General features: G+C 39.1%; 1 protein-coding gene across 1 annotated transcript in view; it reads left to right on the top strand.

The window, feature by feature from the left end:
* The window catches only part of RXFP2 (relaxin family peptide receptor 2), a 92971-nt gene that overhangs the window by 35770 nt on the left and 29927 nt on the right, over window positions 1-27274 (top strand). The window contains exons 2-3 of the mRNA XM_053456370.1: window positions 23693-23821; window positions 25739-25816. Of these exons, the coding sequence (XP_053312345.1) occupies window positions 23693-23821; window positions 25739-25816 (207 nt within the window). The remainder of the gene's footprint in view (window positions 1-23692; window positions 23822-25738; window positions 25817-27274) is intronic.

The raw sequence follows: 27274 nt of genomic DNA, 5'->3' as shown, positions 1-27274 counted from the left end.
GTTGTGGTTGTATCAGTGACAGGGAAGTTCAAGCAGCTAAGATGGGTTTGGGTTTGAGATTTTTCTTGAATGTTGCCTCCTTTTTATTTATACAGTATATACACTACCGTTCATAGGATTCGAGGTCCTTATTCTAAATAGGGAGAAGATCCGATGCACATAAACAAGGCCATTTAATATATCGAGTTAAAAAAAATATTCAATGCCAATATATAAATAAATATATATATATATATATATACACTACTGTTCAAAAACACATTTAGTACATTTAACTGCAAGATTTAGCTAAATTGACAGATCCTTTACATGCTGCCAATGTATACCATGTATCCTTTAGAATTTGTCAAATAAGTATCTATTAAAATATACTATCCTCAATGATACATATATTTCTGACTTCTGCTGATTTTGCTGAATTCACGGACACCCATAGAAATCTGCACCAATTGATTTCCTGAGGAAGCCCAAAGGGCGAAACGCGTAGAAGAAAGATTCAATTGGACTTCATTTTAACCAAATGCCTGCATATGCACTTTGTGCATGAAAAAATTGTGAGTGCATTACCATTGGCATATACCGTTTTATCTAAGATACTGCACTATTTTAGTTTGTTTTTTTAGATTGACCTTGAAGAATATTGAAGTTTTTTACAGTCCTCATTGATGGGTTGGATTTGCCTCTTTCACTTGTGAGTGCAACATATCACTTAATAATTAACATTGGACATACCATCTACACTATATTGTGTTTTTTGTTTTTTTCCCCTATATATGCACCTGCGCCCCATACATTTCTGGTTTTCTTGTATTTTATACACTTTGAGGAAGAGTGTCGCTTGGGCAGCTGCGGTCCATACTAGGGAAGTATTTTCACATTTGTTTATTATTTATCACATTTCACTTAAGTAGCACGTATTTTTTGGATTTCCTTTTGTTGTTATTTATATATTTCTTTCCTCAATGAAAGCTTAATGGATTAGTAATTGTTTCTAGTTTAGCTAATAAGTCATCTATTATAGCTAGGTTGAGTGGTGTTTTTTTACATAGACTTCTCTGTGGATCATCCCGTTAAAAATATTGTGCCAATAAATGCACTCCCTAGTGGCCCAGCAGCTGCTTTCATGTCCACCCACCACTGTCCATAGCAAGAGGGTTTTCTCTGTGACAAGCATCATACTCACCCCTACACCTGGTCAATCTGCCCAAACTGGGTTACTGAGCACTCAATAGTATAAGTGAGTATGGTCCTAGTGCTTTTGCTCTATATCCTTTGATTTTTCAATTAAGAACTGATCACCAAGAATCTGCCAGTTCCTGTCCAGGCACATGTTTTACAGCTGCTGGTCCACTGCCTCCTTATAATTGTTTTTAATTTTGTGAAAATTCAGTCCTGTACCAAGTGGCTGGATGTGTCTGTCTTCCAGTGCCTTCCCAGGCCCAGTATCCTATTGCAGCTGCTCCTCTGTCTCCTTCTTTATTGGAAATTCAGTATTGTACCATATGGCTAGATGTGTCTGTCTGCCCGTGTCCTGCCGTGCCTCTTTTGAAGCTACAGCTCACTCTCCTTCCTTACTGTAAGGAATCAATTATTTTAATATTTTTCTAATTTGTGGGAAATTCAGTGTCCTGTACCATGGGGCTGGATGTGCAGATCTGCCAGTGTCTACCCACTGCCCTACTACTACTGCTGCTGCCTTATCACCTTCTTCACTCAGATCAATTCATAAAAATGGTCCAAATTTTAGAGAAATTCAGTCCCATAGCATGTCTCAAGAGCACCCCTGAATGCTGTTTCAAATAAGGCCTCCCAATTTGGTCCAAACCGAATGTAGGAAAACAAAATTTGTTGCATGAAAAGGAAGATAGGATATTGGCAACTGTAATACCACTTCACAAAAAAAGTATCAGGAAAGACTTGACCAACTACAGACCAGTAAGTCTTGCATAAGTAGTTGGTATTGTCAGTTAGATGTAAATGATTTCCAAGAGAAATAGCATGGAAGATTTTGTCAGACTAATTTTTGTTTTGACTGGGTAACTAAAACATTACACTACAATTAGAGGAGGAGTAGATATAGCTTATATTGAACTAACAAGATCCTGGACCAACCGAGTTCACTGGGAGGCTACTTGGTCACGTGGTTCTTGGTCTCCTCTTGACACTGATCACCCTGGCTCACTTCCTTCCTATTGGCAATTCCTAGCAATTAGTGACATGCCAGACTCAGGTATGAAATCTCATGAGTGAACCAACCAGGTACTCAGGTGTCTTGTGCTGCTGGATAACCTGTTTGTTCGTGTTACCTGGTTTCACTTGCATTTGTCTGGATTGTTGTTTGACTTTGTTGATATCTGGCCCTGACTCCTGTTTTACGCTTCTGGCTGATCTAGTCTCTCAGCATTGGTGTTTTTAAATGATATCCAGTCTAACCCTGTGTTTTCCTGATCTCAGATCCTGCCTGCTTTGACATCCCTGCATCTGAGTTTCACAAGTACTCTACCCAAGACTTACACTGTTATAAATAGTACAGTGTTTGGGTTTAGATGTTAAAATATTTGAATGGATTAGGCAATGGTAGGGATTCGTATATGGAACCAAACTTTTCAATATTTTTATTACAAAACGTCGTAATGGGTTAGGTATGCCTTTTTTTTGCAGGTGATACAAATGTCTGCAACAGGGTAGATAAGCCCAAATGGCAGGTGATTTAACTTAAAAGAAAGATCAGGAGTGTGACAGCTGCAAGTTAATGTTGATAAATATAAAATAAGGCACTTGGCATGAAAAAGTTCAAAGGGAGTGTCCTTGGGGGTGGGGCTAGCGAGGAGGAGGTGTGGTAACAACCCATCTCCCTATAAAAACCCAGCTCACCTTGATGCCGACTCTCAGGTATTCTGATGCTACCTCGTTGGCTTAGTGTCTCCCCATATCTGTGCTCTCCTTGCTGTTATCCTAGTATCCAGTTCCTGTCTCCTATTCTACCCTTCTTCCATTGTTGCTGACCTGGATTGTGCCCTGACTACCCTTCTGCCTGTTGATTTAACCTTTTGATCTCTGGACTGATGCCTCTTTGTATGCAGCCTGCCTTCTGATATAGTTTGTGTATTGTTATACCGGCTTTCTGGACTCCTCTAGTCCACCCCCAGGCAGCTCCTAACAACAAGAGATGAAATAGGCTTAGGAATAATTATTCACAATGCAACAAAGCATCATGCAAATCAAGCAGGGCGCTGGTTTTTTATAGTTAGAGGTATCGGTAGCAGAAAGAGTGGTTATTCTGCCATTTTACAGAACTCTGCTCAAGAGTACTGGGTAGTTTTCTGGAGGCTCCATCTTCAGAGGATATAGAAATTTGAGAAGATAAATAGTATCAGAACAAAAAGAGGAGCTCAATGTGTATAGTTTAGAAAAAAAGAGTGGATATGTGATGTCACGTCACATGTGATAAACAAAGTAGACTGGGGTTTCAACAAAAACCCAAGTGGGAGTTGAATTTCAAAGGAAAGAGAGTCACAACAAGAGATCATAGACTAAAATTAGAGGGTCAGAGGTCTAGATGTAATGTAAAAGTCTGAGTCTTTACATAAGGGAAAATGGGCAGACTATATGTGTCAAACAGTTCTTATCTGCCATCAAACTCCATGTTTTCAAATGTTCTCTTCTTGGCCTAGCTCCCTTATTTATTAAATATGAACCTCCCTTGAGCCACTGTATCAAATGATTTTGCAAAATTCCAAATTCCCATCTCTGAATGCCATTCTACTACCTTCTACTAACTTAAAGTAGTTTTTTGACCTTATCTTCTGCTAACCATTTTTAAGCACAATTGCGCACTTCATAAGTATGCACACAGAAAAATAAATTATTCAGTATATTGGCTATTTTCATATTGTCACTGACTAGTATAAACGTCTTGTCCTTAAAAGGCACAATAATATTTGTGGTCCTTATTTTGCATTAATGTATTTCAAGAATAATGATACAAGAACCCAACAAATGATGAAGCATGTTTTGGTGTGTAAGAAGACCATCTTAATCCACTTGTGGGAAGGTATCATTGTCTTAAATAAGTGATAACTTCTCAATTGACCTGGATTCTAATTTGTAGGCCGAGTTCTCTTCAAATCTATTCAATTTGTGAAGGATGCGCAAGCTAACAAGAGAACCCAATGGAACCCCAAAAGGTTGTGCAGGTAGGCAGAAAACTACCCCAGTTATTGGAAAATCTGGACCTGGCCTATATGGATAGACATTTGTAGAAACTGAATTAACTAATGTATGTATCCCTTAGCCTTAGTGTCCTTCACATTACCGTACTGCACTTTTCATATAGACGTGTGTAAACACTGTCTCCATAGTGTGTAAATTATTTTTTTTATTTTGCTTCTTGCATAAGTTAGTCCCTCTCTATATCGGTGAATTGCCAATAAAGAAATAATATAGATATAATATACAAAAATAAGGCAGCTACATTTTCTTCTTAATAACATGACAGATTATATGTCCAGGTTGTAATTACATTGGCATGTTTATTGATGAATTGGGAAAATGGAATATGTAAATATTATTGCTTTTTTTAGTTTTTTTTAGTCCTTTTTAGTCTTGCAGTCGTGAATGTCCTTGTTTTTGTATGAATTTTTAGTAACTTTATAAATAGTTGCTCCATCCTGCTTCTAAGGCTCAAAATACAAAACTTCTGTGTTTTGGCTTGTTGTGTCTCTAAGGAGGCATTAAAGATCATGGTTGCATATTTTGGGGTCAAAAACTTTCACTATTTCCAGAACTTGAGATTTGACACTATTTTTTAGTTTTCCCATTAAAAATTCTCAGGGAAGAAAACAAATTACTTTAAGCCAGATATCAAACTGCTACACATAACTGACAATTTGCTCCATTAGAACGGTATGATCTCTAAAATTGAATCAACAATTAAAATGAATCTGTTTTTTATTTGATGTTCTAGTTTTTACAGATATGGGTCTAGCTGAGGTAAACTAAACCTCTACAAAACATTTACACTGAATACAAACCAAAAAGCTCTAGGTAGCTTTAGTTAAGCTAGAAGCTGTGAAAAATTTCATGCAGAATTTCCTTTGTTTCGAACGATCCCTCAGAAACTATTGAATTGAAATCCTAATGCCAGACCTTGTAGGAATTTCACATGCTTCTAGGACTGCACACGTACACAGGCATGTGCACATGAGCCGCTCATCTGAGAGGCCGTTTATAACAAATATTGTTGTAAGGTCAGTTACCTCTTGGGCTGCATGCTGCACGCAGACATCATCTCGAGGTCCTGTGACACGGACGTCTGGCATTCCCCTCCACCACTGCTTCTCCAGGCTGCATGTAGTCCCACGATGCCACTCACACGCTTCCCGGCGGCTGGTGCCTTGCCGTATGCAAGCACAGCACTTCGGGATTGGCACATACCCTCTGAAAGAGACTGTGACAAACCCTGTAGCACGAGGGCCATAAATGTCACAATTAGGTGTCTTAAGCACAGTCTTTTAGGGCAATCAGAGTCAGGAACACCAGCTTGTTTTTTTTTATTTTAACTGTTCAAATGCCAAACTCCAAAACCAAATCATAAAAAGAAAAACCTAGCTCCCAATTGGAGCCCTCTCAAACTTAACTATCTTGGGCCTGACTGATCACCCTCTAACTTGACCTCCCAGCCGTTGACCCATATGTAAGATCTGCATAGCACCTGTACCCAAATGCCATGCTAATCACCTCCCTAGAGTTTACAGCCTCACAGGGACATACACCATTTTGTCCTCCAAGCATCCTTTTCACCCCAGAAGTGGGGGCTGGAATTGGAGCATGGATGTCTGCAGCAAAATATCCTCCCTTACCTTCTCCCACCATAAAACCTCTTTATCTCATCCCCATTGCCTACCTTTTTTGACATCGTGGTAGTAGCTATGAGAAATTTAGCTTACGATAGCTGTGGTGGTAGATTAGCTATAAGATTAGCCACAACTACCCAAGTTTACATTGTATGATCAAAAGAGCAGGGTCATCTTCTCTTTTTGGATGAGTTTGTTGTTGTGTTCAATTAATTATATATATATATATACTAATAGCTATATAAATTAGTGTAATGTAATGGTGTTTAGCCAGTAATGGCTTACTGTATGTGATGGGAGCTGCAGTAAGTGTGTAGTGTATGCCATCATAGCCCCAGCTTACTACAATTCCCATGAAGTTCAGTGAGCAATATGGCTGCTGAATATTACTGTAGATGCAGTCCACAAAAGTTAGTGTTTGTACTGAAGACTTCCTGTAGCCCCCAAAGCCCAATCTACTATTCTATTATTGCCGGCTCAACATTGTGAGAGTTACAGTTAAGAAAAGTTAATGATGTGTTGTGTAGTGTGGCATTCTGAAGTATTAGAAAAAGAGAGTAGTTAAAGGAGAGTAAAAAAAAGACAGTTACCTACCTGAGGAGAAGGGGGAGACCTCCCGGCTCCAACTCACAGCAGCAGCCGCTGCGAAGAAGGGGGAGACCCCCGCCTCCATATCACAGCAACCTCAGCCGCTGTGAAGAAGGTGGAGACCTCCCGCCTCCAGAACCCGCAGCCACAACCTGGAGGCAGGTCCGGCTCCTCCATTCTAACACGGTCCTCTTCACGCCCTCTAGTGGCACCAGCGGAAATTACCTTGCCTTATATAGGGAGGTTACATGCACACCACACTCAAGATGGCCGCGGGATGAAAGTGACATAACGGAACATTTGAAATTTGGTGGGAAATCCAAATTTGGCGCCAAAACTTCCCTGCCTATTTAAGGCTCTCAGAAACCCTCAGACTTTTGCTTGGGCTATATATGTGTACAAAATTTAACAAATACTTTTGTTTACATGGGAGTGCAGGACGTTGAGACTTTAATTGGAGTTTAAAATAGACTCTGCCAGATAGCACCAACAATGGCAGTACTTCTGAAGTAGTAAGTGTAAAGTGCTCCTAGAAGCAGGGGGTAATTCCCTCGTGGGCTGGCCCATTCACAGAGAAGGGAGCACATTGGGATCATGTAACTACCCCACAATCACATTGTATGAGCAACTATGAAGACAGGTTCCAGACATGGTGTTATGAAGTGAGTGTCTGTGACTGTGTGTTTAATAGTGGGAGTGTATGTAACTGTGCTAGTGTGAGAGTAAGCATGTGTTAGGTGAGGCTGTGTGCACAGTATGTGTTCTAGTTATGAAGGATGTGTTTTGGTGCCAAGGGACCCACTTTGCTATACTTGTCCCAAGGGCAAAACGGTGCCAGCCCCCTTTTGAGTCCTCCTCGGATTATGTATGGACGATATCGCTTGCTGTCTCCTATGTGTTCTGGTTGTCTGTGGTTGAAATTCACCGGAATTTGAAAGCGTGTATGGATTTGATACATTTCGGATTTCTGGAGATTTGCATGCCCGGTGTGTTTTATTCTCAACATAAAACAATTGTCACCACAGGACCCAATTTAATTAAACAAAAAGACCCTATAGCAGCTGCTGATTGGTGAACTAAAGTAGACATAACTCCTACAGTCATGGCAAATAGACAGAAATAATAATTAAGGGTGAAAGCAGAAGGTGACTAAGGTTAAATGACTTATCCATAAGGCATAAATTACCAAATCCAGATAATCATTTTAATGTATCCTACATTTCAAAAATAGAGCTGATATATTTAGAAAACAATTTCTAAATACTAGATGAGCCAAATGTTTCTGATCTGCCATCAAATTCTATGTGTCTGTGTTTAATAGGTTTTTATCACACACAATGCTTACACTTTACGATGCAGTATTTATCATAGGTGGACTATCTGTAGTTGGATCTACACTGGGTACATTTATTTGAAGTTAAATGCACATATGTCTCTTTGTTGGCTGTAGCATATAGATGACCTTGGGAGCTAGCAAAGGGGAGACACCATCTGATTTTGTCTATATTAGTAGGTCATCAAGCACACAAGGGTTTGTTTAGAAAACATAAGGCCAGTCCTGGTTGAATAGTAAATGCAACAAAAATGACTTTCAAGTAACAGAGTACATATTTCAGATTGTAAAGATAGGGAATATGGCAGTGTGGGATCATCAAAACAGGAAGCAGGAGCAACATCTGTTTATCATGGGGAATAGTACGCAATAGTAATTAAGTACAATTATTAACTAGGGAAAGGGAGCCATTATCTACATGAAAGTCCACCAGATAAAACAACAGTGACTATATTTAACAAAAATAATTTAATGAAATTTCAATATGTTCAGTTTCATTCATATTTTGTTCTCCATTTCTGTACATGTTTATAGTTTTGATAGAATGAATGTGTACAAACTGTCATGAGGAACTCTAGTAACGCTTTGCTACATTTTCTTTAGTGTATATTCCCCTCAAGGAATAAGTGTAATGTAAGCCTTTAGTCAAGCAATGCAAATTGTGTTCATATGCCTGTGTAACAGCAATCAACTATGCATGGACACATGGCCAGTGTGGGATTAAAAAATAGCAGACTGTGATACATGTCGGGGGTGTCAGTTCTCTCCCGCATGTAGAAATTATTGGTAAACCACCTTATGATATATGTCATTTTATTTTTTTTCTCTCATTTGCCAAGTTTTCCATTCAGGGAAATTATGGCCTTTGGGGGAAGTACAGCCAGGTGACCCTCCCAGACCCCACTACTCTAAATCGGCCCATCTCCTATTCCATATCTCCCCCTTTCTAATCTTTATCTTTCATATATATTCTCACTTGCACATATGCATTCGCCCTCTCATTATTTGACCACACTGAGCACCGCAGACAATCCCTGTTTCCATTGTACCCCGAACTCTCTCCATCTTTCTATTTCATGATCTGCTATCCCATACCATCTTTCCCCTACTGCTCCAGTCCCATGCCCACCTCATTAAATGCTACCTTACCCCACTTTATGCCACAATTGCAACACCAACAAATGTACATTTGTTACAGCTAAAGACCTGGATAATTCCTGTATAACGATGGGTGTCTGCATGAATATCTTCCCCACCTTCCCCCTCATCTTACCCATTGCCAACCTTTTGTTGGTTCAGGAGAGGGGTTTCCTGAGGAGGCAAAATGTTAGTTACCAATAAATAGGAAAAATTATATGATCGTGGTAGTAGAGCAGCGTGAACCTGCACAACATGAGAAGTTTCAGTTTTAGTTTACTATATCAGGGATGGTAAAGATTAGCCACAACTAGCATACCTGCCAACATTTCCCAGGGCAGTCCTGTGTTTTGAGGTCCTGTCCCGTCAACTTTGTCTGTCTCGACGTAAAAATACTGTACAGTGTGCATTTTAACCGTGTGGGTCTAAGACACACACAGCTTAAATGCTTGTAAATGAGTTCCAAAATACCCAGTAACTGTACCGGCTAGCCTAGAGCTCAATGCTGCAGGGTCACGCAAAGTACGCGGCCCACAACGCTTGTCGTGGGACCCAGGAAGGAAACATTGGTGAGTATGAACTACTGCAGATTGTAAGCTTGCTAGAGCGGAGCCCTCTTCTCCTTTAGTTCCAGTTTGTTATTGTGTGTGATTTTAAATTATTTTACTGACTGTTGTAACAGCGCTACAGAATCTGCTGGCACTACAGGATGCAGATAAACATAATGTGATGGTGTTCAGGTAGTAATGGCTGACTGACTAGAGTTGCAGTTAGTGTGTAGTGTAGGCCATTATAACTATCTTTGAAGCCGGCCAATACAATGTATCCCATCAAACCATATATCTTTGAAAACTAGACACCTCAAGGTATTTGAAATGCTGGTATTTTAACCCTTTCCATGCACTAATTTTACTACTACCCTTTGTGGTAATAATTTATTTTGTGGGTTTTTTTATCACTAAAATTGCGCTTCAGGTATGGATTTACCGCTCCTGGTATACATCACTATGAAACACCCCAATATGTGTTCAGCAACATCTCCCGGGTACAGTGATACTCCCATGCATGGGTTTGTCTGGTATTTGGGGTTAAAAGGCCACTCCCCCCCCCCCATTTTGGTCAGTCTGTGCCTATGCCCTATCTTTGAGCCCGGCCACTCCAATTTACCCCATCAAACCATTCATTTTTTTTTTTTTAATTAGACACCCCCTAACACAGCCTGAATATAAGACTACCCTAGAGGAAAAAAGTTTTACTAGTAAATATTAATACACATGTAAACTATTTTTTCATATTTAATGAAAACTATGAGTGAGACAAATGCATTTTTTACTTTTATTTGCCAACCTGCCCCCAGTTATGCACATCTGCCCCCAGATATGCCTTATACCCCTTATATGCCACTCTGCCCCCCAGAAATGCCTTATACCACCTATATGCCACTTTACCTCCCTGATATCCCTTGTACCCCCATATATGCCACTCTGCCTCCAGAAAGCCCTTATACCTCCCCATATGCCACTTTTACCCTCCCCCAACTTACCAGTGCTTCCCTACACTTCTCCCCGTGCTTCAGATTCCTTGATGTGTAGTGGTGGCAGCCGGTGGATGTCTGTGCAATGCGCACAGACAACCTCCGCCGCTGCTGCCGGCACTTCCGCCGCAGCTTCTATGAATGAGCACTGGAAGGTCATGTGAGGCCGGCGCTCCGTCATAGAAAGCCCCGGCAGCGGAGGTTGTCTTTGCGCATCGCACAGACCTCCACCGGCTGCCGGAGAGGAGGATCCAGTTCCCCTGCAGCGCTGGATCTTAGTCTTGTAGTCAGATCTATATTTGAGGTCTGATTAGAAGATAAACTCGAATATAAGACGATGGTTATTTTTCAGAGCATTTGCTCTGAAAAAAAACTTGTCTTATAATCGAGCAAATATGGTATTTAATAAGTATGGACAGATTCATAGGTTCAGGAAAAGGGTGTTTGGCTTTAGAGTTAAGATATCAACTCACGATTCGGTATTATTTAGTATTAAACACTGAGAATTAAATTAAAAATCCTTGTACTAACGTATATAAGGCCCTCCATAACACTTCTCCTCCATACATACAGGAATCACGGCTGGTTTATAAAATGTGGCACCTCACTGACATCAGACCTCTTTGGATAAATCAGCCACAAAAATTTGTTTCACTACCGCTTGTTTTTTTTTTATTTTTTTTTACTTTGTTTCAGGTCAAGATCAGTGCTGACAGGGGGTCCATGAGGACTGTCATTGGTTTGGAGTTTAGCCGTCTGAAATACGGCTGATTTGAGCAGCACTAGCAGAGCTCACAGTGGTCCACAGTGCAGGCGATATTACAGCGGTGCTGCACCATTTCAGTACTCTCTGGGACCCCAGGTGGTCATCAAGATCACATCACTTTAAGCAAATTTAAACTCACAACTTTGATAACTTGCATCATGTATTTTATTACACTTTGCCTTAACCCCTTAATGACAATTGCCGGTTCTGGCGCGGCACGAAAAAAAAGTCGATTATGACAAATGACGTGCCAGAACCGGCACGTCTTTAAACGGGTGCAGAAAGCGATCTACGTTCGCTTTCTGCACCCAAACGGCGTTGCTGTAATGCCTCGACCTCGAGGCATTCAGCAACGCCACGATCGGCACCAGGGGCCATGTCTGGCCCCTCCCCGGGGCGTCAACAACCGCCATACATTGTATGGCGGCGGACGCACGTTTTAAAAGCGTTTAGGAGGCGATCAACGATCACCTCCTAAACTTAAATGGTGTCGCTGGAATGCCTCGATCAGGAGGCATCCAGCGACACCAAAAACTTACCTTTGGATGGACTGTGACCACTCCGGAGAGCGGTCACAGCCGCAGCTGCCGGTGATCTTCGCCATCTGCAAGATGGCGGCGGCCCGGGAAAAAAAACAATAAAGTTGAAAAAGTTCGCTAGACGATCTCAGACCCTCTAGAGAACTCTGGCTCCACTTGCAGGTTGAATACAGGTACTGCATTCAACCATGCAAGTCAATGGAGCCCAGTTTTCTAATCACAGTGTGATTAGTAAAAATAAATTAAAAAATAAAATTAATAATAATTAGAAAAAAATAGTAAACAAAACAGTAAAATGTAAAAATAATTTCCCACTGATGTCACTATCAGGGGAACCTTCAAGTTGAAAAAAAAATTAATTTTTTTTTTTAAAAAAGGCAAAAAAAATTAAATATATATATAAAAAATATATTTTTGTGAGCAAGTCCTAAAATTAGCACATTAGCTTAAAACAATTTTCGCATGGAGAGAGTTAAAATACTGGCATATTAAATGCCCATGGGGTGTCTACTTTTAAAAAAGGTATGATTTGATGGGGTAAATTGAATTGGCCGGGTTCAACAAGGTCCCAATTAACACAGGGGGAAGGATGGCCACACATCTAATTTCCAATTAGAAAAATGCACACATACCAAATGTGGCCTTTTAGTTCCCCCCCAAAATGACAAACCCATGCATATGGGGTATCACTGTACTCAGGAGATGTTGCTGAACACATATTGGGGTGTCGTGTGACAGCGGCATATACCAGGAGCTGTAAATTCATACATAACATAGGTGTGTGGGGGAAAAATACACACAAAAGAATACTACTGCAAACTTTGAAAAAATTCTGGTGGTAAAATGTGTGCATGCAAAGAGTTAAAATACCAGCATTTAAAATACCCTGGTGTGTCTAGTTTTCAAAAATATATGGTTTTGTTGGGCACACTGAAATGGCCCGGCTCAAAGATGTACCAAATAGGGCATGGGCAGTGGATCCCCAAATGCCAAAGTTCAACATTGAAAAATGCGCATGTCCCAAATGTGGCCCTTTTGCCCCCAAACAGCCAGGCAAAATCATTCATGTGAGGTATCGCTGTACTCAGGAGATGTTGGTAAACACATATTGGGGTGTTTTATGATAGTGACATATACCAGAACCTGTTTATTCATACCTGAAGTAAAATGTGTGTGAAAAAACAAATGCAAACAAATTACTACCATAAAGTTTGACAAAGGCTGATGGTAGAAATAGTGCTTGGAAAGGGTTAAAATACTAGCATTTGGAATACCCTGGGCTGTCTAGTTTTCAAAAATATATGACTTGATGGGGTAAATTGCATTGGCCGGCTTCAAAGATACCCGAACTGGCACATGCGGGGAAGAATTACCAGATTTGGAAAAAATGGCTTTGAAATAGCAAAACGCTACCTGTACTTATTGCCCCATAATGTGTAGAAAAAAGCAAAAAAACATAAAAACATTGGGTATTTCTAAACTCAGGACAAATAGTAGAATCTATTTAGCAGGTTTTTTCATTACCTTTTATAGATGAGTAAAAGATTTTTCAACTAAAAGTTAGAAATAATCATTTTTTTCTTAATTTTTCCCCATATATTTTATACTTTTTTTAATAGTAAATAATATGCTACAATCAAAACAATGTCATCTAAAGAAAGCCCTTCTTGTCCTGAAAAAAACAATATATAATGTGTGTGGGTTCAGTAAACGGGAAAGAAGAAAATTACAGCTAAACACGAGCAGCGCAGAAATGTTAAAACGGCCATTGTCACGAAGGGTACAAAAAGTAAAATCAGCCTTTGTCACGAAGGGGTTAAACTTAACATTGTGGCCTTTTATCTCCATGATTCCCCATTTTTATTGTAACATAGCTTAGCAGTGTGTTGTCTATTAGACTGGACTAAAATAATAAAGCTAGAACACATTCACATGACAAATATAGTTATATAGACTATGAGAAAACTATAATTATTTTAAAACAGAAAACAATACAATATTTAAGAACTTGTAGTTAATGCAAAATTAGTAAAAATGGTCGGAGTGCCTCTTAAATTTTAACGAGAAAAAAGCATACAGTATAATTTTAACAATTGTGTTACATAATACTGTACATACACTGTATGTAAATTAGTTTGAATTAAAGTCAAACAAGAATGGTCAGTATTAGATAGCGTGTCCTCTTACATGAAGTTTGTATATATACCATTAATATACAGTAACTACGGTACTTTCTAGTCAAGGGCAAAGGGATTTGTTTCAAATTTAGTATAACCAGTTATAAATGCATCTGTTTGATCATCAGATGCTATTGGAATGGAAACCCTACAAAGTTTATGTTTCATCTGAATAATTACTTACATATGCAATATTTTAATTAAGAGTGCACACTTCAAAAGGAAGGAGAAAATTGCAAATGTGACCTCAGTAACTGGATAAATTCACAGCAGTCTTTAAAATAAAGTAAGCTCTTACACACTCCTATTTGCTCAGTGGTAACTCGGAGGTTTGACCTTGAAATTGGAGATGGTTTAAGGTCAGACCAACTACCAAGTATTGGTAAGCATGGTTGCACAAAGGGCTTATTTCAATGACCTGACTAGATCAAATACGGAACAGCCATTCCATACACTGTATGAATGCGCCAATTCAATGCCCTTGACTAAAAGCACGTAATCACACCACAATGTGTGCCGTGAGTACATCCAAATCAAATAACCAACAATTAGCTCATAGGAAAAATATAAAAGGAAGTAGGAGCTTGTTGTTACCACAGGATATGCTGATGACAGCCAATCCTAGGATTGGGAAATTGCAATAACTTTTCCAAATAAAAAATATATATTATAAAATTATTGAAATAAATAAAGAGAAACATATAGGGGGGTGATAGAAAGAAAGGTGACAGTTCCCATGTTTGCATGGGTGCTGGGCAAGTCCTTTGAGCACAATTTTAATGCTGGGGAAAGTCCTGTGCACAGGGTGCTCCTGCAAGCCCTATAAGTACAATCTGGGTGCTGGGCAAGTCGTGTGAGTGCAATCTGGGTGCTGGGGCAAGTCATGTGGGCGCCATGCCTGGCCTTGCGTGTTTGACCATGAATACTAATGTGCATTTTTTTACTTTGGTAGTTTTCTGTTTGTTTTTTTATTCTTACTTTAACACCATAAAACATGAATTTGTTGATCTATGATAAATCAATGTTCATTATCTTATTTGTGGATTCTGATGGGCCAACCTTTCATAGTTTCTTCTAGCTCTTCCTTTTGTATACTTAAATATACTTAAACTGGCCCTTCATATCATTGTTGGACACATTACAGCTACTTGGTGTAAAAACTAGGAAAGCTTGAACCAATGGTCCAGTACATACATTTAAAAAGTGATATTACTATACTGATGTGATATTGGGACTTATGCTGTACCACCATCAGTGTCTGGCTTAATATATAGTGATGGGAGTTAGGGTGTATCACTGTCAATGTCTGGCACAGTATATAGTGATTGACTGTACCACCATCTGTGTCTATCTTGCTATAATGATAACTGTGCCTCCATCAGTGTCTGGATAACTATATAATGATAGGAGTTATACTGTTGTGGTGATGGAAGTTGTGGTATACCACTGTCTGGCTCAGTATATTTATATATTTATGGGAGTTATACTGTACCACCGTTAGTCTCAGTGTATATTGATTGGAGTTATACAGTACCACCCTCAGTGTCAAAATGTGAATAAATTACTGTTTTGAGGGGGAAAATTGTTTTATTATTTTTTTAACTGCAGTTCTAATATTATGAATTTCCTTGTTATTTATCTGCCAGAACATCTTCAGCAAAGAGACTAAGGGAGATGTCCTCTTCCTCCCTTCACCAGGTAGCCCCTTAGAGGGTGAAGTCTCATACACGCTGCTAGTGGTTTGAGCGCCATAGCATAAAGCAAGGGGGATAGTGAGAAACCCTGGCAAAGATATCCCCAGTGAAGTCGGTCGAATGCCTTCTCCGCGTCAAAAGACTCCACAAGGCTGGACACTTCTGCCTCCCAGAGGATGTTACGGAATTTATGGGTATTATTGGTCAGCTGTCGACCCATCACAAAAACCACTTGGTCTGGGTGCAAAAGAGAGGGAAGCAGCGGAGCCAGTCTATTTGCCAAATTTAACATCCCCATTCAGCAGCAATATTGGCCATAGCTAGGGCAGGCACTAAGACGGTTGCAGTATACTGCTCTCTTTGTCTAGGTTGTATAAATCTTTATAGTATTGGGCGAAATACTCCAGGCATTGATGCCGGACGTGACCAAGCCTCCCTTATGTGGAGTTTGTTTGTAAGAAGTATACTTGCTTTGTTATCCTTGGATTAGTATGTCTGCTTTAACTGTCAAAGCATAAATTCTGTTTTTCAAGGTGTATACTCTGTGACATGTGACTCTTGCCAAAAGGCCCTCTCCCCATTCCTTCCTCTGTCTTGCTGAGTATAATATGTATAATATCAATAATATCAATATTGATTAGGCTCCCTCCAATGACCTCCTTATGTGCATTCCATAAGAACTCATGGGAGGTCTCAGGAAGGGCATTCATGGTAACATATTCCTCTAGTTGTAACATTAGCTACTCTTTCATATACTTGCAAGAAATTATGCTCTCATTCAGTCACCAGACTCCCTTGTTGTCAAAAGGGTATAGCTCAGAGCGAGCAGTATGGTATGACCACAATATTAGGCCTATGCAGCATTGTAGGGCAGACTTTAGGGTGATCTTGTCGGGGAAGACTTAGTCAGCCCTTGAGTATGTTTTATGTGGAGCCAAGTAAAAGGTGAAGCCTTTGTGACCCTTGTGGAGAACCCATTTTTTAGGATGAAGTGTTATCGCCCTTTCATCTAGCATATTTTCATCAGTACTACCACTAAATGCATCCCCACAATATACAGCATGGCAGGCCCTACACTCTAAACTATCAATATGAGTGCATTTTCCATTGTCCATACCTTTTATTAAAACCCATTTTTCAGAGGGGCTGTGCATCGGCTCCTTTCTTACAATGAAGCCGCCTGTGCATCACCTTTGTCCGCCTTTTTGTTGAAAGGACCTCATAGTCCTCTATTAGGGTAAAGTTTCCTCATTTCCCCATTTCAATATTGCACTACCTTTAAATCCAAAGTTTTAGCTCTCAAATTCTGATTGGAATAAATCATTGGAGCCCTTAGTTGGGGAGGCTACATGCTCAGGATATTCTACCATGGAACTATATAGACTTTCCCGAATCCCTATGGACCACAATTCTATCCCTATGGTATAGAAATGCTGTTTGACATTAGACCCAACTCTCCATACCTCCAACTTGACGAAAAACCTATTGACAGGTTTTACAAGGAAATATTTTACAAAATGTATTATCGAGTGTACATTTCCCCATCTCTTAGCTTCACTATGGGCAATTCCCCTACTTCTTGCTGCTCCAAATGCGCCCTCCCAAATGCCAATTTACTACACTGCCTGTTTACATCACATTCCTGTTTTAATTTTGGATGGACTTAAAGAGGCGACCCTTATAGTATCCTTATAGCCTTTAAAGGTTTAAAGATGATTTTGCATCATTGGATAGTGCCCTCACACCCCCTAGGTCTCTCTTTAGAGCAAAATTGTTCTACCTTTTCGTATGTTGTAGTTCCCAATTAAGAAGTTTGTTTTTTTTTAAACCTGGCAAGTATACATCAATACGTCACCCCTTGCCACGAGACTTCATGTTGAATCAGCATTCCAGAACTCTTTGGTACATGACGCAACTCCTGCATGAACAGGACCCGACTGACACGCTGGCTTCTTGAATCCTCTGGTGTATAACCCTTCCCGTTTCTATTTCTACATTGGTGGACTTTGTTGACAGACGTACAGTGGACTGACCTTTACTAGGGATCCCTATGTTCATTTACAGACTTTGACACGGACAAATGACCGACTGTTGCATAGTGATGCGTATTGTGTTTTTGGTTTGGTTCTTACTTCATGTTATGTTTCTTTGATTATCCCAATAAGAGGTTTTAAAAGTTCTAAAATAAAAAAAAATATGTATAGTGTTTGATCGTTCTACGGGGTTTAATCAGGCTGTTGAATCACTTACTGTGTGATTTTTTTTTACACAGTTGAAGCCAATTAAGGTTAATTATGATGAAAACAGCTCCAGCAGATAAGGGATACGAAATTCCGTGTATCATAAGGATTCCACAACAAGTGCAAAAAAGGTAATCCCTTGAGCAAAATACATAAACATAAGGGAATGAAAGCAAAACCAGGGACCCAATAAAACAAACGCTTTAATCCACCTATGATTAAGTGCTTTGTATAGCTTAGAATGTGTATAGCTTAGAAATTGTTTCGAGCTATAAATTTATGTATTTTGTTTAATAAATAGGATTACTTTTTTTGCACTTCTGTAGTCCTTATGATACACATACACACCACTTATACACTGGAGTTGTTTTTATCCAATTGGATTTCCTTTTTTTGGTATACATGGCTGAGATGCCAATGGCTTGGAGTTGCACAGGAGTAAGCCCATCCAGTTATGTGATATACTAAGTTACTATTGCAATCACATGTGATAACTTTTTTATTATTGTACACTGAATGGAGGTCTCTCACTGGAGATGCTTGCTCTGGCTATTTGTAAGTGAAAAAGAAAACATTGATAAAAAGACATAGGTGTAACATAATGAATCAAAAGTCAAGTTGCTGGACTGCAAAATGGACTGGAAAGAAAGTTTTAATATCAGTAAGCAACTGTACGTGACCTACCTGCTTGCATAACTGTACATTTTCATGTTTACATTGCCTTTTTTGAATGTCACAACAGTGAAATAAAATTCATTGTTTGGTTAAGTCTTCATTTCTTCTTGCAATTACCACATATACAATATCAGACCACTGCTCTGTAAATGTAGCACAGACCTGAAGCTATTAAAAAAAAATAGGACAGGATGACAAAGACGGAATATGTCAACATTAATTTTGTCCATTATGACCATAAATTAGCTTATAAAGGGAGAGGCCGAGACATTTAATGCACCAATTATGTATGTAATGTACACCATATGTATGTGTAATATGACAACAGTGTAATAGAAAAGATAAATAAATCTAGTAGATTGCTAGCAAAATATCATTTTGATTTTGGGAACCCAAAATATAGACCATGAATGTTATCTGCATGTTGTTTGTGCAATACTCTAAAGAGTTTATACTTGTCCACAAACAGCTTAACGGTGCCATGTTTGTGCCCAAACAGCTTAATGGTGCCATGTTTGTACCCAAACAACTTACCAGAGCTGTTATATTGTGCCCAAACAGCTTAACAGTACCATATTGTGTCCAAGCAGCTTAACAGTACCATATTGTGCCCAAACAGCGTAACAGCATCATCTTTGTCTCCAGACAGCTTCCAAGTGTGATCTTTGTCCTCAAATAGTTTCCAAGTGACATATTTGTCCCCAGACAGCTTAACAGTACCTACCTTGTCCATGCTCAATTTGGTTGAATTAGCACATGGTCAGTCCATTATGCAAGCATGATGTGTGTAACAGCAACTGCTGTTACTGTACAATTACACACCATTTGTGCCAAATATACAGTGCCATCTTTTGTGCCCAAACGGCTTGTCTCTACATTGTTGTTCCAAAACAGCTTAGAAGTGCCAACATTGTCCCCAAATAGCTTGTCTCTGACATTGTTGTTCCAGAACAGCTTAGAAGTCTCAACATTGTCCACAAACAGCTTAGCAGTGGCATCTTTTGTGCCCAACCAGCTTGTGTATGACACTGTTGCCCCCATACAGCTTAACGCTGTAATATTTGTGCCAAAACAGCTTGCTAGTGCCATATTTTTGCCCAAACAGCTTAACAGTACCAATTTTGTTCCCAAACAGCTTGACAGTGCAATATTTGTCCCCAAATAGCTTGTCTCTGAGATCTTTGTCCAAAATATCTTAACAGTGCCATGTTTGTCCCCAAACAGCTTAACAGTGCCATGTTTGTCCCCAAACAGTGCCACCTTGTTCCCAAACAGCTTAACAGTTTAACAGTGGCTTCTTTCTGCCCAGTCTGTCTCTGCTATCTTTTCCCCAAACAGCATCCCAGTACCATCTTTGTCCTCAAACATCTTCCCAGAGCCATCTTTGCTTCCAAACAGCTTAACAGTGATAAACGTGTCCATTCACACACACAGATGCATACACATTCATGCTGACACACACACACACATGCTCACATGCAAACATGTACATGCTAATGTACATAGAGTCATACATGCCTTTCCCTCTCGCTCCTTCACTCACTCACCCCATTATGTCAACTGCAGCTTTCCTTCCAGCTGTGAACAGCGTTTCATTTAACCACCGGGTCAAGTAACCCTTTTTTAACAATTTTGGACTGATAAGAGGCACCTTATTCCGGCCCCTCCTGGTATGTATGCTCCATGTTTATTTCTGTAAAAGGGCAGAGCTTCCGGGCACATCCTCTCCCTACCGATTAGAGGAATAGGGGAAAGGCTGTCCCAGTGGCTCCATTTTTTTGCAGAAGTGCACTGAGTGGCCAGTAATGCAGATGGATTCGTAGAGAAAAAAAGGTCTAAAAATGCTTCTCTTTTTTCCATAAATCTATCAGGAAGGAACCCCCCAGTCTCATGTAAGGGCTGGCTCTGGGTAGGGGCAGCTTCTTGTGCCACCAACTGCAAAGTGCTGTCTAGGGCAAGATACAGCCTTGTTTATAGGTCTCCATCCATTGCTCTTTCTCCATCAAAGCTCTCCAGCTCCTCCAACTCTCACAGCTTTCTTGTTTTTTCACTCTCACAGCTTTGACACCTCTCCCGTCCCTCCTTCTCCCTCTAACCTCCTGGATGGCCTTTATCTTTTCTTTGTGCAAGCTCCTGCGCAACTGGGAGCAGGAGTGGTGTGAGCATGGGGCCTAGATCTGATCAGCACACCGGTGCAGTCATGATCCAGGTGCCCCAGGCAGCTGTCTGAGTTGCCCTGTATGCAACGATACATAAAGGACATTCATACAGCTGCTGTTGTCCTTTTTAATAACTTCCTTCCAGCAGAGAGGGAGGAACATTTATATTTCCAGTTTGACATGGTATCAGTCAGTCGGTACTATAGAAACTGCCAGTACGCTAAAGGTTGAATTCTAGATGTCTGTGCCTGATTTATGACGCGTCTCAAAATTGCTGAAGATATCACGTTTTCAGCGACTGAACTGTGGCAGAATCAATTACTAACTTAGCGCTGTCATTTCATCAACACATTAATTTCAACATAAAAACTTAGTGACTTGGGTCTAAATAAGAAGTGCGGTAGACGTGTTGTTCATGTTAAGATCCGTAGCAATCAATATTCAATACAAAATTTTGTAATATACCGTATTTGCTCGATTGTAAGACAAGGTTTTTTCAGAGCAAATATTCTCTGCTCAGATTCAGCCTAATTCACCGAAGTTGACGGGACGATGCTTCACTTTACATATGGACATTGACCCAATACATACTGCGAAAGCAACTAAGGAGTTTTTTAATGCAAAGAAGTGGAATATTCTGCAACGGCCGAGTCAATCACCTTATGTAAACCCAATCGAGCATGCATTTTGCATGCTAAAGATAAAACTTAAGGCCTGGGAAAGCATTAAAAAGGAGGAAAACCAGCGTTTGCTTTCCAGACTTCAAGCAGTCATTGCCTTCAAAGGATTCTCAACAAACAATTTACATTTTATTTATTATTGGTTTGTCCAATTACATTGAAGCCCCTGAAATAAGGAGACTGTGTATGAAAATGGTTGCAATTCCGAAACATTTCATACAATATTCTGTTTAACCCCTTGAATTAAAGCTGAAAGTCTCCACTTCAATTGCATCTCAGTTGTTCTATTTCAAATCCATTGTGGTGGCGTACAGAGCCAAAATAATGAAATGTCCAAATATTTCCTGATCTAACTGTAGATAAATGTGAAATAATGCATTTGGGTAAGAATAAAATGCTTATTATACTCTAAGTTGTGTGTTTGGTAAATCCTCTATGGAAAAGGATTTGGGTGTTCTTACTGACAATAGACTGTGCAGCTGTGCACAATCTCAAGTAGCTGTTGCTAGGCCAAGTAAGATTCTGGCATGGATTAAAAGGGGAAAATGTTTAAGGAATCAAAACATAATTTTGCTTCCTTATAAATCTTTGGTAAGCATTCATCTAGAATATGCAGTGCAGTTTTGGGCACAAGTACAAAAATTATATACTGGCAATAGAAATTTCAGCTATGTAGAAAGGTTGTCCAAATGGTGATTGATTTTTCCAGAGAAAAGACATCTTCATGGACACATGATAAACCTTTACAAATATGTTCAACACAGAGATCCTTTTGGAGATCTCTTTATAAATCACACCTTCCAGACAACACATGGGCATCCCTTAAGATTAAAGAAGGTTTCTTTTTACTGTTGTTTTAGCCAATTCAAGCAATATGTTCAAACAAATTTGGATGTTTTTTCTAGATATGAAATGCATACAGGGTTATCACAATTAAAAGAAGAAAAGGTAATGTTAATTAAGGCTGAGTTCCACTGCCTGGGACTATATATATTTTTTCCCTTTGAGATGACAAAAGTATCTCCGTGTAGGGTGACCACATGTCCCGCAATGGGACTTCATGCTACACATCCCAGGCAGTTTCAATCTGGGACAATGTATTGTTCCGGAATAAGAGCTCTCTGAAAGAGAATTGAGCTAGCGCTGCTTCACAATTTTCCTGGGTGGCACCAGCCCCATTCAATGATTTTCATGGCTATGGGAAATTCCCATAGGCATCTTTGTCACTAAACAGCTTCCCATAGTCCCATGTTTAGTGAAAAGGATGACTATGGGAAACTGGGGACAAACTCCCTTAGTCCCATGTTTAGTGACACAGATGGCTATGGGAAACTGAGGAGAAAGATGGCTATGAGAAACTGGCGACAAACTATGTCTCCAGCTTCCCATAGGCATCTTTGTCACTAAACAGCTTTCCATAGTCCCATGTTTAGTGACAAAAATGGCTATGGGAAACTGGGCACAAAGATGACTATGGGAAGCTGTTTAGTGACAAAGATGGAACTAGAAAGCAGTGACAAAGGTGACACTGGGAAGCTTAGGACAAACATGGTTCTGTTAAAATGTTGACAAACATGACACTTTAGTTGTTTGGGACCAAGATGGCACTGGGAACCAATGTTGCACTGATTAGCTGTGTGGGTTTAAATATGTCATTGTTTAGCTGTTTGGGAAGCAACATGGCACCATTTGCTCAAATGCAGCACTTGAAAGAGTTTTCAGCATGATGGGATTGTGCTGTTCTGACACAAGGAATAGATGCAGCATTGGGCTGATAAAGTCTGAACATCGGGTGAAAATCAATTTTGACATGGACGGTCATTCTTTTTACGGCTTTGTAAAACAAAGCAAAAAACTCTTGCAATGTGCAAGAAGTGACAATAAATACACATTTAGGTATTAGAGTTAAAGACAAAAGGTGCTGAGCTGATGCCTTATGTTACTAATGTGGAAGGGTTTGCTTATTGTCACATTGCGTAAATACTGAAAATGTGCTGGCGACTAAGTTTTCAACAGTCCTGAGCGTAACTTTGATGCAATGCACTCGTCAAAGTAAGTGTCTCTGAATGGCAGTTAGGAAATGTGGTCACCCTATTTCTGTGGGTTATTTTTTTTCCTCCTTCAAGATCAATTAATATCGGTTTGTGGAATGGTTGAAATTGATGGATTATATGTCTTTTTTCAACCTAAATGACTATGGGAGTTCTTTCAGGATCTGCTGGCATTTGATGTGTGTATAGCATGTGTATGATTTTCCAAATTAACATAATAGCAGTAAATCAAATGTAATTGTTTTGTTTTCTCCCTATTACCAGATTCTGTTACTGATCCCATGTGCAGAATGGGTTACTTCCCATGTGGAAATCTCACAGTCTGCCTTCCAAGGGCTTTTCATTGTGATGGAGTAAAGGACTGTGAGAATGGAGCGGATGAAGATTACTGCGGTAAATATACTCTCACATAATTGAAAGATGTTTGTAATTATGACTTCGCTTGACTAAATCATTTTACAATCATAAACAGAAAAGAAAATGATTATAATAATTGAAATATATTATGGTATTTAAAATAGCTTAAGGTTATTTCAATCAGATGGCCATGATTGTGCTTATATAATTTAGAATATACTCTAACTCACTCTGTAAGGTTAATGTTCCTGTGCCATTAACTTTTTGTACTTATAAACAAAAAAGAAAAGGACAAAAAACTCCAGACGGTTCAAGGAGAATGTCCCAATTCCTGGCCCAGCAATCGATTTGTGTCTCAAATATAGAAGAATACACCCCCAAGCTATGTATAAAAAGTGTCCCCAATTCTTACACTAAAGTTGTGATAAATAGTTTGAAAAACTTTTAATTCAAAAAAATGGAAGTGAAGAACTCAAGAAAACGTAACAATCCGACCACATCTACCTGTTAATGAATTAGATAGGAAGCAATACACAGTCCATAGAAGTCCTGGAAAGTATGAATTATCCAGCGGTATGGGCGTCCAAACAGCTCTAACAAAATCTGAAGTAAATCCTATTGGAATAATGCTTATTTTTGTTAGCAGTGGTGTTGGGTACCTGTGATTCCAGGCTGCATGCTTAGACACAGAACATTAACCCCACAGATGGGGTGAAAGTATATTCTAGATTATACAAGCACAATTATGGACATAAAATTGAGCAAACCTTAATATATTTAATACATTTTGAATAAAGTACCTTACAAAAAAAGCCGCATTTTAAACCATTGCACTCACAATGTATTACATCACATAGTTTTATTTAGTGTTCTGAAATGTAAATGTAATATTTGGAAAAAAAAAAGTGATTCACTTTAAACTGAACACAAAACTCTATGAACTAAACAAATCAATGAATAAGATAAATCCCATTCATGTGTCAGATACTTTACTACTAATCAGCCTCTTGAAATATATTTCTCAATAAAGTCAACATTGTTATAATCAGATTTTTCTATTATAACAAAGCAAACAAATATAAAATGACTGTTTTTGTTGGACAATTGTGCCTCCAGGAAAACTATTTTTGATATGCTCAGGGTGTTGCTGGCATTAAGACATACTAGTACATATGGGGAATAGGTCGCTGTTCTTGTGATCTTATAATCTGTTAGGTAGTTGAGGGTGAATAGGACAGAAGGAGGGGAACTTCTTGGGTGAGGAAGATTTGATTGTAATACGGGTGATAATCATCAGACATACAATCAATTACATCAAAAAACACATGACTGGAAACTCATAATTAGACAGAAATACACCTACATACCACTTTTGCTTGCTTGTGAACTAAGAGAGGGGTTTGTATCTTGAATTTTCTTAATCAGATGGCTTATGATTCTCAGAGATAACTTTATGACTTCTAATGACAAGACCATTCAATCCTTTATGTAAGTGACTTGTGACAATGCATTATGGGAATAAAATACATTGACAATTATGCTCATAAGCGCCATCTAGTGAACACAGAAAACTTTGTGACTGCAAACACAATATGCATCTCTGAATAGGTAGGCTGTTAGTGAGCGTTTAATGTTAGAGTATGAGAGAGTCTAACTGATTGGGGTAGGAAATTCCAGAGTATAAGTATAGCAGTGGCAAAATGTTGGGTATTTGTAAGTTAAATGTAGTTTGGAGGCAAGGGTGAGAAAATAGAGTGATAGTTTGATGGGAATGTGAGATCAGAGTAAGGCTTCTTTAAAACATGGAGATATAAGGCCACATTTGAAGAGAGATAGGAAAAAGATTAACATATGTAAAGAACCTGAGGGTCCAGTTAATCACCCGGCTCTGTGTTCAGAAATGCTTGTATATGCTTACTGCAAATCTCTCATTGAGGTATTTTTTGTTTTTAGGAGATAACAGTGGATGGGCAAATATTTTCGATGAAGTCCATGGAAAAGCTAGTGAGATGACAGAGCCACAAGATTGCTGTAAGTATTAACCAACTAGAATTGTAAAGTAAGAGTCAATTGTCTTTCTGCTTCAGGTTGGCATGAATATCTCTGAAGTGATTATTCCAGTACGCAGGACATTAAAAAGGATTGCTATGAAACGATTTAGCGGTTACATAATAAGAAATATATTGTGGCTCAATGCATTGGTACATAATTAATTTTTAACATTTTTTAAAACCCTCTTTTGAGTTTCAGAGTACCGGTAGAAACTCGCAGCTGTCATAACATAACTGTTGTGTCACAAAACACCCAGACAACAGCTAGGACATGATTGACCTCAGCTTTCCTGAAAGTGGAGGTGGCCATTTGCCTTCTTAGTGGACCGCCAGGTCCCCACTCTTAGGTTGATCTGGTTCCATGGAGATATATGACATCATTGATAGTGCCCTCAAACACCAGAACACCCCTGACACGTTTTGCCCATCAAGATGTCAAGAAACAATAATTGATTCCGTAATGTATATGCTGTTAATTCACTAGCATGTGGTTAGTTGAACTTAACAACTTTGTGTATAGTGAAGTGCATAAAACTTAATTAGGCACAAGAATAAATAAAATGAATCATGTGAAACCTATAAATTATACAATATAACAGACACCCATGTACATTTAGTACAGGCTCTCGGCCAAGATCAAATTGTTAAACATGAGATTTCTGTAAAGAGGAACAGGGTTAAAATATGGTGCCAAGGAAGTATTAGGCACACTCACAAATCACTGGCAATTATGCATGCCATTGTCAAGTACAAAATGTCCAATTTTTTCTACAATTTGGTATTCCTGCTATATATATTAAAATGCTTTAGCGACAAAGTACATTAGCACACTGCGTCCTCATAACAATTTTTAAATAGCATGTTAATATGCATGCAACCTTTTATCGTTAATATTTATTGAAACCAGTTATTTGCATGCATTTCCTGTTTTTTTTTTACAAGCACTGCAGCTCTGATTTCCTGTACAAGACACAATCAGCTGAACACAATTAAGTTACCAACGTTTAGTGATTGTGTTATTAATTTTTTTGTGAAGAAAATACCACTAGATATCTGGTAATAGTACAGAGGTATAATGTGTCCTTAGGTAAAAATATTATAGCAACATTAAAAGAATCTATATAAATGTAACAGAAGACAAAGCATTGCGGCCAGTAAGCTACGGGAGCATGCAAGTTAGCAAAATTGCATAAGTCAATCAACTCGCATGCCCTCGCCTGAAACTCACATACCTTCATCTGAAACTCACCTGTCCTTAAATACTACTCACATATTAACTTATTTGTATTGCAATTTTTAGCATGTGAGGGCCTGCAACATTAGTCAAGTCTGGTTGAGTTAACCTTTAATTTGACTGACCACTCAACTTCTTAGTGAATAGACCCAAAAGGGAATGCCTAAAGGGAGTGCCTAATGGCACACGTCTCTAGATGCTACT

The sequence above is a fragment of the Spea bombifrons genome, chromosome 2 (genome assembly GCF_027358695.1).
Source record: "Spea bombifrons isolate aSpeBom1 chromosome 2, aSpeBom1.2.pri, whole genome shotgun sequence".
In the NCBI taxonomy this organism is placed as follows: Eukaryota; Metazoa; Chordata; class Amphibia; order Anura; family Pelobatidae; genus Spea; species Spea bombifrons.
The sequence above is the reverse complement of the archived record's forward strand: the minus strand, read 5'-3'. Positions and strand labels throughout refer to the sequence as shown.